Source organism: Marmota marmota, unplaced genomic scaffold, assembly GCF_001458135.2.
Source record: "Marmota marmota marmota unplaced genomic scaffold, marMar, whole genome shotgun sequence".
Taxonomy (NCBI): Eukaryota; Metazoa; Chordata; class Mammalia; order Rodentia; family Sciuridae; genus Marmota; species Marmota marmota.
Window position 1 is genome coordinate 57,548,165 of NW_026000174.1, and position 16,426 is coordinate 57,564,590.

General features: G+C 35.7%; 1 protein-coding gene across 1 annotated transcript; it reads left to right on the plus strand.

Moving 5' to 3' along the window:
* The first annotated feature begins 8,582 nt into the window (after positions 1-8,582).
* LOC107134897 (olfactory receptor 4C16-like) lies at positions 8,583-9,515 on the plus strand. Its single transcript, XM_015476900.1, has one exon. The coding sequence runs from the start codon at positions 8,583-8,585 to the stop codon at positions 9,513-9,515; it is 933 nt and encodes a 310-aa protein (XP_015332386.1).
* Positions 9,516-16,426: the final 6,911 nt, after the last annotated feature.

Sequence of the window (16,426 nt, forward strand, 5' to 3'; positions counted from 1 at the left end):
ACTTTTGTGCATGGCGAGAGAAAGGGATTCAGTTTCATTTTGTTGCATATGGATTTCCAGTTTTCCCAGCACCATTTGTTGAAGATGCTATCCTTCCTCATTGCATGCTTTTAGCCCCTTTATCAAATATAAGGTAGTTGTAGTTTTGTGGATTGGTTTCTGTGTCCTCTATTCTGTACCATTGGTCCATCCGCCTGTTTTGGCACCAGTACCATGCTGTTTTTGTTACTATTGCTCTGTAGTATAGTTTGAAGTCTGGTATCGCTATACCGCCTGATTCACACTTCCTGCTTAGCATTGTTTTTGCTATTCTGGGTCTTTTATTTTTCCATATGAATTTCCTGATTGCTTTCTCTATTTCTACAAGAAATGCCGTTGGGATTTTGATTGGCATTGCATTAAACCTATAGAGAACTTTTGGTAATATCGCCATTTTGATGATGTTAGTTCACAGCTTTATTAAATGGGAAAATATGGCCAATTCAGACCATGTCTTCTGTCAGAGATAATTTTTTAACCTATTCACTTCCTAAAATGCAAAGATAATTGTAATTCATACTTTCTCTTTAGGTCAATCATGTTTAAGAATGCGTAGTCACTCCAAAATTGTGATTTGGATGGATATGGTGTCACAGAACTTTACAAAAAAATATATTTTTCTTCACTTTCACAGTTTTGGTTTGTTTGTTTTTATTTGTTCTAATTAGTTATACATGACAGTAGAATGCACTTTGATACATTGTTCATAAATGGAGTATAACTTATCAATCATCTGGTTGTACGTGATGTAGAATCACACTGGTCATGTAATCATATATGCACATAAGGTAATAATGTCCAATTCCTTCCACTATCCTTTCTAACCTTATATTGCCCCCGACTCCTTTCTGCCTAATCAAGAGTAACTCTATTCTTCCCTAGCCCCCGCCCCCTTTTTATGAATCCACATATCAGAGAAAACATTCAGGTTTTGTTTTTTTGGAATTGGCTTATTTCGCTTATCATGACATTCTCCAGCTCCATCCATTTATCAGCAAAGGCCATCATTTCATTCTTCTTTATTGAAGAGTAGTATTCCATTGGATACATACCAAATTTTTTTTATTCATTCATCTGTTGAAGGGCACCTAGGTTGATTCCCTTGTTTAGCTATTGTGTGTTGAGATGCTAAAAACATTGATGTGGCTATGTCACTGTAGTATGCTGTTTGTTTCTTAAGACAGGGTCTTTGTTGCCCAAGCAACAAATAACTACCTGGTCATTGTAGTTATTTCATTTCAACCTTCAGATGACCATGTCCTGTAGGCGTATGCCACAATGCCTAGCTTATTTCTCAGCTTTAATTTGACTACTAGTGCTTTTTATATTCAAAAACATCTTCCATTTTTCTTCTTTCCCCATGTAGCTTCTTCTTATTCTGTTTGTGTGTCCATTTTTGTTTGTTTGTTTCCTGAAGCATAATAAAGCCCAGTGCTCACATTGGTGTCCCACAATTGACACACCAGGCACAATGAGGGTCTCATATTTAATACAGCATGGGAATATGTGTCCATCATAGATTTGTTTAATCTTCTCCTGCATAACACCAAGACACATGCACACACACACGTACACACACATGCACATACACACACACACACATGCACAAGCACACATACTCCGTTACCCCACAGAGGATTTTTCAACTATGTCTCCTATCAAAGATAATTTTCAAACAAATTAAGTTCCTAAAATGCAAGGACAATTAGAATTCATAATTTATCTTTAGATCAGTCATGTTGAAGTGTGGATAGCGACTCCAAAATTAAGCTTTGGCTGGAGATTGGTGTCAGTTTACATTTTAAAGGTGATTAACTTTTCCAATATCTCAAATGATTTCTCAGATGAACTCACTCAATATCATAATTTAAATTAGTATTTTAAAATAATTATTACGAAAACTAATTCTACAGCCCTGTCTGGGAATTCAAACTTTTAAAAAACCTTCGTCAGTCTTTAGGTCTTCATCTGTCAACTGAAACTTTTCTATTTGCATATCCCATGGATACCTGAATTTCAACATGACCTCAATAACTTACTATGGATTTTAAGGTCCACAACCTGAGGCCACATCACTCAGCCAATAGAAATGTGCTCTACAGCTTTCTAGAATTGTTTGTTTTTTGTTGTTGTTGTCTTTAACTGGTATAGAAAAATATATGGAAGAGCTAGGGCTATATCTCAGTGGTAGAGTGCTTATCTTGCAGGTTTGAGATCCTGGGTTGATCCTCAGCACCACATAAAAATAAATAAACAAAGATATTGTGTTCCATATGCAACTAAAAATATTAAAAAAGAAAAATATGTGGAATATTAAAAACCATGGAGTGAGACTATCATTAGTGCAAATCTTGTTACTGAATTTACTAAGCATGTAAGCTGAGCAAGCAGCTTAACATCTATGAGCTTCGTGTTTTTCTCATGAACTATTGTGGATCTATACCTTATGGAATGTGTATGTGAATTGAAAATACAACTTATACAAAGTGAAAAAAACATAATATAGCATACAAAAAAGTAGTCAATAAGTATTTGGTGAAATAAAGTCATTTCAACACAATTGTCTTTGTCATGGGGTGTCTTTTTACTCATAGGAGTTAACAAGACAAGTGGAAATTAATTTGAAAATTATTTTGCAGTCCATGCTCAAGGTACTTATTAATTAATCCTCAGAATATTTGTTATGAATTTGTTGTTTTGTAGTGGGGGATATCTGGATCCTACAGCATGGAACCTGTAATTTCAGAATGCAACACAGAACTTAGATTTTACTTGCAAATGGAAAACTTGTCTTGTAGAGCAAGATGAGGCAACATAGGGCATTGGATAGGAGTAGAGTCCTGTCTTGATTATCCACTTCCTTTTTTGCTAATGATACAGTTCTCCTTCTCCTTCTCCTTCTTCTTCTTCTTTCCCATCTCTTTTTTTCTACTTCTTTATCCATTGGTGATTTTTCTCTTTTATCCTGGACCTTTGTTCAGCCTGAAGTACTTAACATGTCAAAACCCTTGTTTGTATCTGACTTATTGTAAGGAAGTTTTGCTTACTATTCTTTATTGGGTACTATGGATTGAACTCAGGGGAACTTGGCCACTGAGCCACATCCCCAGACCTATTTTGTATTTTATTTAGAGACAGGGTCTCACTGAGTTTCTTAGTGCCTTGCTTTTGCTGAAGTTGGCTTTGAACTCTCAGTCCTCCTGTCTCAGCTTCCTGAGTTGCTGGGATTACAGACATGTGTCACTGTGCGAGCTGCTTGCTATTCTTATAGTCAAAGTAGAAGCCCAAAACTTGGAAGTGTATTGCAATTGAAATGCTGATGGGTAGCATAGCAAAGAAGCCTTGGGGAATAATACTCACTTGCATACTAATAACTTACATCACCTTGTTTTAAAATACCCCTCCCAAAATATAGAGAGGAGCTTTTCTTTCCAGTGTTCTACAAAAAGGGCATTATCAAAAACGGATGAGCATACCTGACATTAATTCAGAGATTCCTCTCACAGGTGAGAGATTATTATCTTTGTGGACAGACAGACGTTAGAATAAACTAATCCAATATAACTTTCAAATTTAATTCTATAGGTCTCCTATAGAATTCTATATGACTATACTATTGACATATACTCTGGAAAGAAGGATTTTTTTTAAAAACAGAACAACACAAAGTGGCTTCTTTTAGATTAATGTTAATATAGGAAAAAAAATAATGAAAATAATTATTGGGAGAAAATAATTTTTTAAACTCAACCAATAATTTATGAGCATCGCATGTGAAAACCATCATTCTGTGGGGGGAAAGGATGCTGTCATTAAGATTTACCTCAATTCATTTAAATGGAAAGATGAAAAAGTCTGTTAATGTTTAAGTTTCTAGGCAGAATACATCCTCAGTAGTTATGTGGGTACAAGAAAATGAGAAGCGATTCTTTATGCATGGTCAGAACTCAGAGAAGTGGCTATTGGAAATAATGACTATGACAAGCTACTAAAGAATGCCTGCTTTTCCATCTCTGAGTGAGAGTCTTAAATACATATGGTTTATCACAGTACACGATTAAAGTTTCTTGCATGTTTTGTAAATGATATTATAAGAGCGTAGCTTGTACTTGACACATTTCTGATACTTACAAGTAAAATCATTATTGTTCAGAGTAAACATGATGATGTTGTATAGGCTAAACATTGGATAATGAAAGTGAAAGATGATAGATAGACAGATAGATATATAGATAGATAGATGATAGATAGATGATAGATAGATCAATCGATCAAGCATGTGAGAGAGTGCCTGAAAATATTTTGGATTAAGAGCCTTTCCTTTTTCTCAATATTTACTCATGTCCACACTTGTTCCATGGGTTGTTCATTCTACCTTTGCTTCCCCACAATGCTCCTGCTGTCTCATAATGCTTAGAAAGAGAAATAACTGTATATTGGTTTGATTATATTTGGGACAGCCAGATACACAATGCATGGGCAATGGTCCTGAATTTTATGATGAGCTCTGGACCACATGCCAAGCTGTTCTCCAGGGCATCTCTTGGTCAGTGAGCAGGAATCATTGTATTCAATTACATAAAGAAAGGAGTTCAAGGAGAGTAGATTATATTACTCTCAAATTTGGGTTATGGGGATAAACCATCATGGGAACATGTCAGCTTTCCCACAAAGAATGGGACATTCTGAATAGAAATAAAGTGGGTGTAGAGATTTTCGAGATGTACTGGACTAAATCTGGGAAGGTTGGGTAGTTCTAGAGAGAGGCCTGAAGGAGCAGCAGAGTCCTCACTGCAGTCTTCCCTCTGTGGCATGGAATCATAGGAGACCCCTGGCGCTGTATTCCACCTGCCTCTGTTGTCTACACAAGGCTGCATCCCTTGCTTTCAGCAATTCTGGTATCCACCATGACAACAGGTTATCTGTTCATTAATCTCATTTTGACAAATTTTTCCATTCTGAATTTGGCTGGTTTTGTCTGAGGTTTTGAGGTGAGTACACTGGTTCTTAGATGATGTTTTTGTTTGTTTGTTTGTTTTGTTTTGTTTTTGATGCTTGTTTTTTATGATACTAGGGATTGAAGGCAGGAGCATTCTACATCTGAACTACATCCCAAGTCTTTTTTTTTTTTTAACAAAATCTTGACATAGGGTCCTCCTAAGTTGCCCAAGCTGACCTCACACTTGCAGTCTTCCTGTCTCAGCCTCCCAAGTAGCAGGGATTAGAGGTGTGCACCTCTGTGCCAGGCGTTAGGGGATGTGCCTAGCTCTAGTGACATTTTGTCTCCAAACCACACACATATACACATAGAAATATGAATTAATGTCAGGAGGACATGTATAACCTCTTCCTTTGACCTTAAGGGGAAAAGATTCATGAGAAGCAAAACAAATCTAAAAACAATACACATTAAAATGATTGTTTATGAGTTTTACATCCCCAATATTGTACATCCCAACATGGTGCTTTTCCAATTTAAGAATCTTCTAATTCAGGTTGCAGATATTTCAGATTTAAATATCAATCTTAGTTTTTTTCTGTTTTTATAAATTAGCAGCATGTTTGTCTCTACATACAGGATAGATAGAAAGCCCCAGTATATTAATGATGTGGATGTGTTTGATAATCAGAGTAGTACTACAAAAGTGATAAATGCTATTGCATTTCAGAAGTGATAAAGAATGGTTGATTCAAAAACATTTGGAAGATATCTACATTGTACAGGTGCTGGTTTGGGACTTGGCAAATAATATCCTGAGAACACAATATTTTTATTCTAGGAAGGAAGCTTGTGTGGTAAGTAGTAATATGTGATGTTATTTTACAAGTTGTAAAGAAAGCTTTTAAAGAGCATGAGTGAGAATTTCCTTCATCCTAATACAATTATTAAAAGCTGCTTTGGAAATCTTTCTCAGAATATAAATCCTAAAGTTAACCAGATAAATATTAAAAGGCACATCTGGAAAGGAGAGATCAAGATCAGCTTGAATACCCTAACTCTGTATTTTTAACTTTTGTATTCTTCATTTCCCCATCATAAACATCCAAGGAGATGTACATATTAACCTTCAATAGCTTCCAAGGCAGCCGAACCTAACACGATGATAATACACTTCAGTAAATATTTGACAATTTAAGAACTATGTTCCCTATTATTTTGATTGAAGGATATTATAGATTACAAAATAAGCTGTGTTTAAGATTAAAAAAAAAATCCTTGAAATGTACTTGCAGTCACAGAAAAAGGTTTTCAAAGATATTAAGAAATACATTTGGATGTACTATGGTTTATGTGGAACATAAAATAATTCAAATCAGCTTCATGGCCACAGATGTTGCTAGAAACTTAATGTCATTCTGATACTATTGATTACATTTTTGAAGAGGAAAACTATTAAAAAGTTAAATAAATCATGTGTATTTATGATGCATAATTTATCTTAAAATATATGTACACATGTAAAATAGAAATAAGCTCTTCTGAAAATGGATAGGCTAAATTTGAATGATGTTATATATGTAAAAATATATATTAAATATATAAAATAGTTTTATATATTTATGCACACACACACACACACACATATTCACACACTGACAGAGGTGGCTAAAATCATGGAGTGACAGGCACTTTCACATTTTCTTGCTTCCAGTGCTTACTCTCTTTTCAATTGTCAATATAGGGGATGAATTGTTTTGTGAATGGATAAAAGGGAAAATGAGCATACTGTAATTGTTATGAGGTCAGGATTCAGAGGCTTTTTAGTTAAGATCCTTGCCAAAGTTTATATAGTAAAAAGGGTTTTGTTTTCATCTAAAAATCACTACATCAGACACCTTCCCAATTGTGTTTTTAATTTAGAGAAAGGTGTATTTAAGTCTGTTGAAATTAAAATTTATTAGGGGAGAGAAAAAAATAAACAGAAGTAAAATTTTGGATCAATTTTGTTCATTATACTATGTTTTGATCAACTCATATCTTTCAAAATTATTTATCAGTATTATAAATGAGATATGGGGAAGACAATAGATTAAGTATGTGTTCTATATGTTATTTAAATACATAGCATTTCAGCTTATGTCTTTACAGAACATTTCTTCAAACATTTTTGACTAGATAGTTCATGATAATATTATTTTTCCAAATTCAGAAAAATAAATCTTTGTTTAAAGAAGTGTACATACATATTTGAATACGCCACAGTGAATTTCAACTTTCTGTTTATCTAGAAAGCACTAATTTAAAAAATAGTAAATAAATAGAAGGAAGACCAATAGAGTGAAGGACAGAGGATGGGGGAGGGAGGAGAGGAGGAAAAGAAATATACCGAGGACTGAAATAGACCAAATTACATCCTATGCATGCATGATAGCATCAAAATGAACTCCGCTATTATGCACAACTATAATGTATTAGTGAAAACTTTCTCTTAAAGTAACATCTGAAAGGTGAGTAAACATTGAATATGACAAGAATGGAAAGAAATTGAATGAAATCAGTTACTGACTACTGTGTCTCTTTTTTGAAGACACATCCGCTGTCATTTCTGCTTCTGTGGTGTGCTCCAGGAATGTGAGATTTGGGATGTGAAGATCATGATCCGATCCTAACCAAATAACTGGTAGTAACCACAACAAATAAACAATTTATATCTAAATTTTGTTAAAAATCTGAACCATGAAAACATTTAACTATCAAGTAGGATAACACACCCTTTTTGTTAGAATTATCTTTTGGGATCTCTGAGGGCTCTAAGATTGTTTTTTAGAAATGGGAGAAGTAAAAATAGAGTTGGGATTTTTAAGCTATATCGAACCATAAAAAAATCATTATAGTTTCTTTTATATGTCAAATAGTAAATGTCATAAAGATGCTTGAAGGTTGAACAAAACCATTGATAAGATCAAGTAGTTCTTACTCCTCAAGCTGGTATATTGGGGAATATGCAGAGAAGTGGCACATATTATGTAGCTATAAATCACACACATTTTTTTTTGTAACTAAGGTTAACAAATATGTGATCTATTACACATACAGATAATTATATTAGTTTGAGAGTAGTACATGACTTTAGGTTTCTTTCATGGAAGGCAATCAAATGGTTCCTAAACTCTAAGTGTTGCACCATGCAAATACACTTTCAGGATTTTTTAATATGGAAAAAAAATGAAATAAATAACAACATGGAGTAATATCTAAGGAGCAAATCAATCAGAATCATGCCAAATATAAGAAAAAGTTGTATTGAAGAATTTTATAGGAAAGTATCATATTCATATTTTTACTTAAAAATAATATCCTACTAATTGTTCACTAAAAATTGAGGAATCAAGTGTTGAGATGACTCATCAAGATATCATATCTGGAAGGTACTTAGAAAGTAATGTTGTATTTGCTTTAAATACCTCATAATAACATACAACACCATGAACTATTTTTCTCGAAGTAGTCCATAACTTAACAGAACACACCATAAATGAAATCCATTCTCTTTTGCAGATAAAACATCTCACACTCACCCCTTCTCCTCATTTATGAAATCATGCAGCTAAACAACAATGTGACTGAGTTCATCCTACTTGGATTGACACAGGATCCATTTAGGAAGAAAATAGTCTTTGTCATATTTCTGCTTTTCTATTTGGGGACATTGCTGGGTAACTTGCTGATTATCACCACCATCAAGACCAGTCGGGCACTTGGCAGTCCAATGTACTTCTTCCTTTTCTACTTATCCTTATCTGACACCTGCTTCTCTACTTCCATAGCTCCTAGAACACTTGTGGATGCCCTTTCAGAGAAGACCACTATTTCTTTCAATGAGTGCATAATCCAAGTCTTTACATTCCATTTCTTTGGCTGCCTGGAAGTCTTAATCCTCATCCTCATGGCCATTGACCGCTATGTGGCCATCTGTAAGCCCCTGCACTACATGACCATCATGAGCCACCGGGTCTGCAGTGTGTTGGTGGCTGTGGCCTGGGTGGGGTCCTGTGTGCATTCTTTAGCTCAGATTTTTCTTGCCTTGAGTTTGCCTTTCTGTGGTCCCAATGTGATTGACCACTATTTCTGTGACTTGGAACCCTTGTTGAAGCTCGCCTGTGCAGACACATATGTGACCAACCTCCTCCTGGTGTCCAACAGTGGGGCCATTTGTACAGTGAGTTTTGTTGTGCTCATGTTCTCCTATGTCATCATCTTGCATTCGCTGAGAAACCACAGTGCAGAAGGGAGGAGAAAGGCCCTGTCTACCTGCATCTCCCACATCACTGTGGTCATCTTGTTCTTTGGACCTTGCATATTTATATACACACGGCCTGCAACCACCTTCCCCATGGATAAGATGATAGCTGTGTTTTACACCATCGGAACACCTTTGCTCAACCCTCTGATTTACACACTGAGGAATGCAGAAGTGAAAAATGCCATGAAGAAGTTGTGGAGCAAGAAATTGGTCTCAGATGACAGGAGATGAATGGAGGTTTTGAATCCTTTTTAATTTGGATTAAACTAGAGAAGTAAATAGAAATATTTAACTTCTAATAACAGATTTAATAGAATAGTCCCTAGGAAAAGACGTGTACACGTAAACTGTCTTGTTTGAATTGGCTCTATGTAGAAAAAGAGACGGGATTAAGTGCAAACAGGAATGTCAGAGTTACTGCCTTAAATATTGTGTGCTTCTGTGTTTCTATCTACTTAATTCTAATATGTCTTTGGAATTTATCTAGTATTTTTCTTGCTTTTTTTCACATTAGTGCTTGGTTTGCTCTGTGTCTCATTACTGTTACACATGCTCAAATCCACAAACTGGCAGTTTCTCACTCTTCCAAATAGTCTTATTTATTAAAAAATTTAAACTTAATTATATCTGATTATGTACCTCAAGTTATTTCTTCTTTCTGACTCAGGAGAATGTATCATATGCAAACAATTGTAAAGTGTCTTCTTAAAATGGACATTATAGATAATCTAGGTAATTCCCAAACCAATATTTTAAGGTATATACTTTGGACTGGTACCATATGTTTACATAGAACCTTACAGAACAGGGACAGAATATGGGCAGGAATTTTACCCTTCTGGAAGATTGGTTAGATCTTATAAAGACTTTTTTGTTTTGTTTTTATTTTGCTAATAAAATCATTCATTTTGTAAAATATACTTTATGTTACTAATTTGATTCCTTCTAGTTTGAGGGATTGACATCAAGTTTCTTTAAATTATTTCAGTTGTGAAAATTTGCTCATAGTATAGAGTTGTTATGATAGTGGAACAGACCACCCAAATGAAAAATGATATTTTTACATGGACTAGAATCTAGGAAGATAAGCAGTTGAGTCAGATGTAGTGGTGCACCTCTTTAGTCCCAATGACACAGGAGGCTGAGGCTGAAACCGGAAGATTACAAGTTCAAGACCAGCCTCCTCAGCTTAGTGAGTCTCTGTCTCAAACTTTTAAAAAGGACTATAAATGTAGCTCACTGGTAAAGCACCCATGATTCAGTCCTCATTACTGCAAAATAAAAAATATATATACAACCAGTTGATGTTAATGAACTTTAAAATATGAATGCATTTTAACAAAGTATGAAATACCAGAAAAGTGAATTTCAAGCTTTGTACTAAATATTTAATATAAGTATATTAATTATGAAATTTCCTTCTGAAAATGACAGAAATGAAGGCAGTAACACACAGTAAGTGGTTGCCAGGTGTTAAGGAAGAGAAGAAGAATGAGAAATAAGTGGAGCACATAACATTTTCAGAAAAGTGAAACTCTTCTTTATGGTGCTATAATGGTAGATAGATAACAACACAGTTGTCATAAAACTCTACAATACAAAGAATAAACAATCACATAATCTGTGCATTTCATTAAAATTTATTAATACTGGTTTAAAAAATTATAACAATTCAAGAGGCCACAACAGGAACTGAAAGGGGCAGAGAACAGGTATTAAGGGATTCTCTTGTACTTTCTGTGTAACTTTCATGTGACCCCAAAACTGCTCTGAAATAAAGTATATTTTTAAGTTGTGCTTACAACAGAAAGACTAACTTTCCAATATAATACTTTAAAATGTTTTATGAGAATTTTTAATAAGGTTTTAGTATAAGTACATCTTTCATTAATACATTGATGTCCCCAAACCACCCAAAATTTTCCCTATTGTGCAACATAGATGACACTAGTACCATTATTAAACACACAATGCTATAATTTCTGTGTGCGATTATTTTAAATATTGAGAAGTATTAAATATTCACAAGCATTAATTTGAAAGTTGACACAAATCATGAATAACTTACATTAAAGTAATTTACATTCCATAGGAAGATTATAGTATGTTCAAATTTAGATAGCTAAAAAGTACCTTTACTATGTTTGCCTTCTATTTTGCTTTTCTCTTCAAAAACACAACATTTTATGGATATTTTATTGTGATAAATGTAGATGAGGATAAATTTTATAAGTACTTGAAAACTGCAATAATAAAATGTGACATAAGAACCTGATGTTTATGAACCTATATAGACTGCAAAATATAAAAACTTCAAATCGTCAAATGTACAGAAGGCAAAATCATTTACTATTTGTCACCTATAGAACACTCAATTTAACAAGCCGAATAACATTATTTTCATCTGTCTACAAAATACAAATCAACATAGATTATGTGGTGAGACATAATGTTGGTCAATCAATTTTAAAGAATTTAAAATCATACACAATATGTTCTCTAATTAAAGTGTAAATAAACTAGAAATCAATGACAGAATGATAGTAGGGAGTCTCCAAAGGCTTGGTATTAACGATACTTAGAAATACCCCTCAGATCAAAAAGAAACTCAAATTCCAAAGGAATACAGTGAATGAAAATGAAAATGCAGCATATCAAAACTTGTTGGACAGAGCTAAAGTAGGATTAGGAACACACACACACACACACACATACACACACACACACCCTAGGGATTGAACCCAAGGTTTCACACATTCTAGGCAAGTTTTCTACCACTGAGCTACAACCACAGTCCCAAGAAGGAAATTTGTACTTTAAATACATATATTAGAAAGAAAAAAAAATCTGAAACAAGTAATAATTAAAAGGTTTAACAAGCAAGACTTGGAAACTCAGAAGAAAGGATCAGTTAAAGATTCATCAAAAGAATATACACAGAAATAAATTATATTTTAAAATTTCAGAGCAAAATGTTTTTTAACACAGGAACTGTGACTTGATGAGTGACAAGTAGTAGGTCAATGTCAAATGACCTAATCTTATCATAAGTAGAGTCCTAAAAAGGAGAATATGTATTTGAAGGAATATGTGAAATATTTCCACTTTTGATTATAAGTATCAGTGGTCTCCAAGAAGGAATATAAAAGTAAGTCATCCATAGGTACATCACATTGAAAAAAAGTATAAAGGACCAATGTTAAAATTAGAGATAAAATGTCATATTGTACCATTATACACAAATGAACAAGGTAATGATGGCTGACTTCTTTCAGAAACTGTGGTGTTGATGCACAAAAGAAAAGCATATTGAAAGTAAGGAAAAGCAGTGTCAATACAGAATCCTGTATTAAGTGAAGACACCCTGAAAAACCAGCTGAAACAATGACCTTTCCTGCTAATCAAAAGCAGACACATGACCCGAGAACTACAATATGCTCTAGAAAAAACACATTATATGGAAATTCAAAACTCCAGGAAGAAATGGAGAGCACTAGAATATGTAATCAAATAATATTTTCCTTTCGAAATTCTTGAAATATAATTGACTACTTAAATCCAAAAAGTAAATAATGCTTTGCCAATTTTAAATCACATATGGTAGGAGAATATATGGCAATTAAATTAAAAAATCAATATAAATAAAATTATACCTTTTAATGTTCTTATATTATATATCCAGTAATTTTACTTTAATTCAAAATAAAGTTTAACAATATATTTTAGACAAAATGTACTTAATTTCTATTTATTATGTTATTTATTAACTAGTCACAATAATATTTTATTATAATGTCAGAGACTAAAACAAAAACTAATAACAACTGTAAGAGCAGGTGCCATTTTATAGCCAAAAGTGTTCTGGTATCTAGCTCAGCTTGAAACCATCTGGGAGTCCCGATTGTATCCTAACAAAGGTAAATATATGAATAATTTTAAAAGTCAGCTCTTCTTGGTTCCATAGGAGAAATTAGGTCAGAAAGCACACTACTACTCCAAAACTGGAAAGAGTAAAAGAAATGGAATCATAAGCTACTGGAGCAAAAACCTAGGGGTGGTAGAAAGCTCTATGTTAACTGGTGCTGGGGCAGAAAAGCATCAACTGTTAACTGGCAAATATTGGGAGGCTCAGAGTAGACAAGAGATTAATGTCAGGGGCATCTCCTGTGAGTTTTACCTGCTGGAACTCTATGCAGTTCCCACAGTAAGCATTTGCAGAAATTTTCTTGTCCTTCTATTAGAAAGATCAGATAAAGGAACCAGTTTGAAATACTGAAGTGCATTCTGTCTTAAAAGGTGTGCCTTTAGGAAAACACTAGCTAACAGTCTAACTTGCTGGGATGTTGTCAGAGCCAACTGGCCTAGAGTTGAAAAAATCCAACTCCAGTCCCCTCAGCCATCCTGTCCAACCTCAGAAGGGGGGACTATGAAGCACTTGTGAATCACAGTCCAGCGAACAGGCTCACTGCTACACTGAGAACTACCATGAGACTATAGTACGCTTCTCCTACTGACAACTCAACCCACAGGGCTAAAGAGCTATTTATATGCCTACAGTGAAATATTTACACAATATAATAAAAAGTAAAAACAAAGAAAAACAAAGAACACAGTTTAAAAGACAATGTAGACAGTAGAACTAGAAGTAGATTGGCAGGGCTGTTAGTATTTTCAGACCAGGAATTAAACAAATATGATTGATATGCCAAGAACTTCTAGCCATTTAAACCTCTTAGAACAAATACACAAGACTAGGTGGCTCAAATATTTATTCCTCACAGTTCTGGAGACTAGGAAGTTCATTATTAAGGTGCCAGTTGGTTTGGTTCCCTGGAAGGGCCACTTGCTGGTTTTCAGATGTCCATCTTCTTCCCATGTCCTCTATGGCAGAAAGCAGAGAGGGAGGGGATAAAGGCCCCTTGTCTCTTGTTGTCAGGGCACTAATTCCACACATGAGGACTCTGCCTTCACTATTGAATTACCTCCTTCAGCTTCCATCTCCTAATGGCATTTCATCTGGGGTTAGGATTCAACAAGTGAGTTGTGAATTCATGACATTCAGTCCCTACCAAGGCTCTCATGGATAAGTACAGAGACTGCAAGAACAGATGGGAAATGAAAGCAGGAATTGGCAGGCCCCACATCTAGGTCCATGATTTTTTTTTCTTGAATCCAGGACCCACTGAGATGGGCCTCTTGATTATGTGCAGGGTGGATGGACTTCAGCCTATGTCCACAGGGGCCAGTCTAATCTCCAGGGGCTTCTAAGTACTGGATTAGACCTCATTCTTCCACCAATAAGATGAACCAATCAATAGCCTCTGTGCCTAGGACCTGGCCTGGAGACTGAATCTCCGGATGAGCTTGTGAGTCTGTGATGACTGTTTTGGAGCCTGGGTTTATAGGGGTGATACTGGAATTTCAGTTCATGGGAAATATCCTGGCCTTGGGGTCTGCTGGAGTAAACTTGGACCACTAAGGTTAGCCTGTATATTGAGTATGGGGATGCTGATCAGGAAGCTAGTGCCCTTCGGGGAAAAGCCGGAACCTGGCTGAACAAGAATGGTTCAGAGCCCCGACATTGGGGGAGCTAGTCTAGCAATGGGGACTACTAGGAAAAGACTGGCCCCTTAATTTGTGTTGGTGTGACTGAAGGGGCTGGCCTTGAGTGTGAGGCCATGGTGACTAGTATGCTTCTGATTAGACAAGGAGCCTGTATCCAAAGCACCAGTCTATGTCTGAGGTCAGGGAGGCTATCCTGGAACAGAAATGGGCCCAGAACCTGGGATAGTAGGATCCTATCTGGCATGAGGGAGGGCTTGGAAGTTCAGTCTAGCCAGATGCTGGAGTGGGCCTAAATCCTGGTGCTGAGGGACAAGCTTGGATCTGGGGCTACAGAATCTAGCCTGGCATCGTGCAGACTTGGAAGTTCAGTCCACGGTTGCCAGCTTGGAGCTTATATCTGAAGGGTCTACTTGGAGACTGAGTTTGTGGGTACCAGCCTGAACTAGGGTTCTGGGACCATTCTAGTGCTTGGGGCCAAGATTAGTCATTTGGTGGGATTGGTCTAGAGCAGAAGGCTACTAGAGTTAGGCTACTGGAGAGTCAGGCCCAACGATCTTCCAGGCAGGCCTAGAGTCTGGGCCTCTGGTACCATGGTGAGCAAGAAGCTGAGTCCACAGGTACTGGGACTAGAATCTGGTGCTCTAAGAATCTGCACAGCACTAGATTTCACTGAGGCAGGCCCTGCTTAGCGGTCTAGGGCAAAGTGCACTGCTCCCTTTCTTCTTCTTTCCTGACAGGGAGAGTCTCTCTCTTCATGACTGGGGATGTGAAAAAGGGTGAAACCCATAAAGTAAAACTGTTCTTCCTGCCTTTTTCAGTTCATCTTTTCTAATGTCTGTGTTACACATTCAGGTGCTATAAACACTCACTTGGTTACTTTAACTCTTATGAAAGGATATTTGTACATTGACAGTTGTTCAAATTGATATTTCTATGGGAGGAGGAGCAACAGAAGTTTGTATTCCATCAATTTGATGATGACATTACCTCAATTTGAAACTTCCGATTAATAAAAATTTCACCTACAGGTTATTAAGGATAGCTTACAATAACTTCCATCATTTACAATGTGAGTAGGAAAACTACATTGTGTCACACTATTTTCAAACCTTAATTTGTTACAGATCTAAAATATACAACAGATACATTTTTGTTCACATTTCTTCATTTTTTAATTGCAATGGAAACTTCAGAAAAGAAGTTCTTCATTCTCTGTATCTGTAATAGATATCTCAGTTGAGATACCCATTTCCTAAGACAGGGCACAACAGCTGAATCATGCAGTGTTTCTAATTTGCTTCAAGATCAGTAACATAATGTTTCTTTTGTCTTGGGTTATGAAGGACAAAATAACTTTTAGAATATCAGAGCTGGGAAGGACCTAGGGATCACCTGGTTCACTTCACTTGTGTATAGTCTCAGAAAAGTAAAGCAACAGAAAGAAAGTGGCCAGGGGTCTTCTCTCTTCAAGGCTTGCAACTGTGGGTGACACACAACATCCCTTTGCACCTCATGTTTCCTGACATTGATTCAGTGAAGAGAGCAAGATCAGGCAAGTGGCTCCAAAACCAGAGGCT

What these genes read in the sequence shown, in the direction of transcription:
- LOC107134897 (XM_015476900.1), top strand. Translation starts at nt 8,583, where the DNA reads ATGCAGCTAAACAACAATGTGACTGAGTTCATCCTACTTGGATTGACA.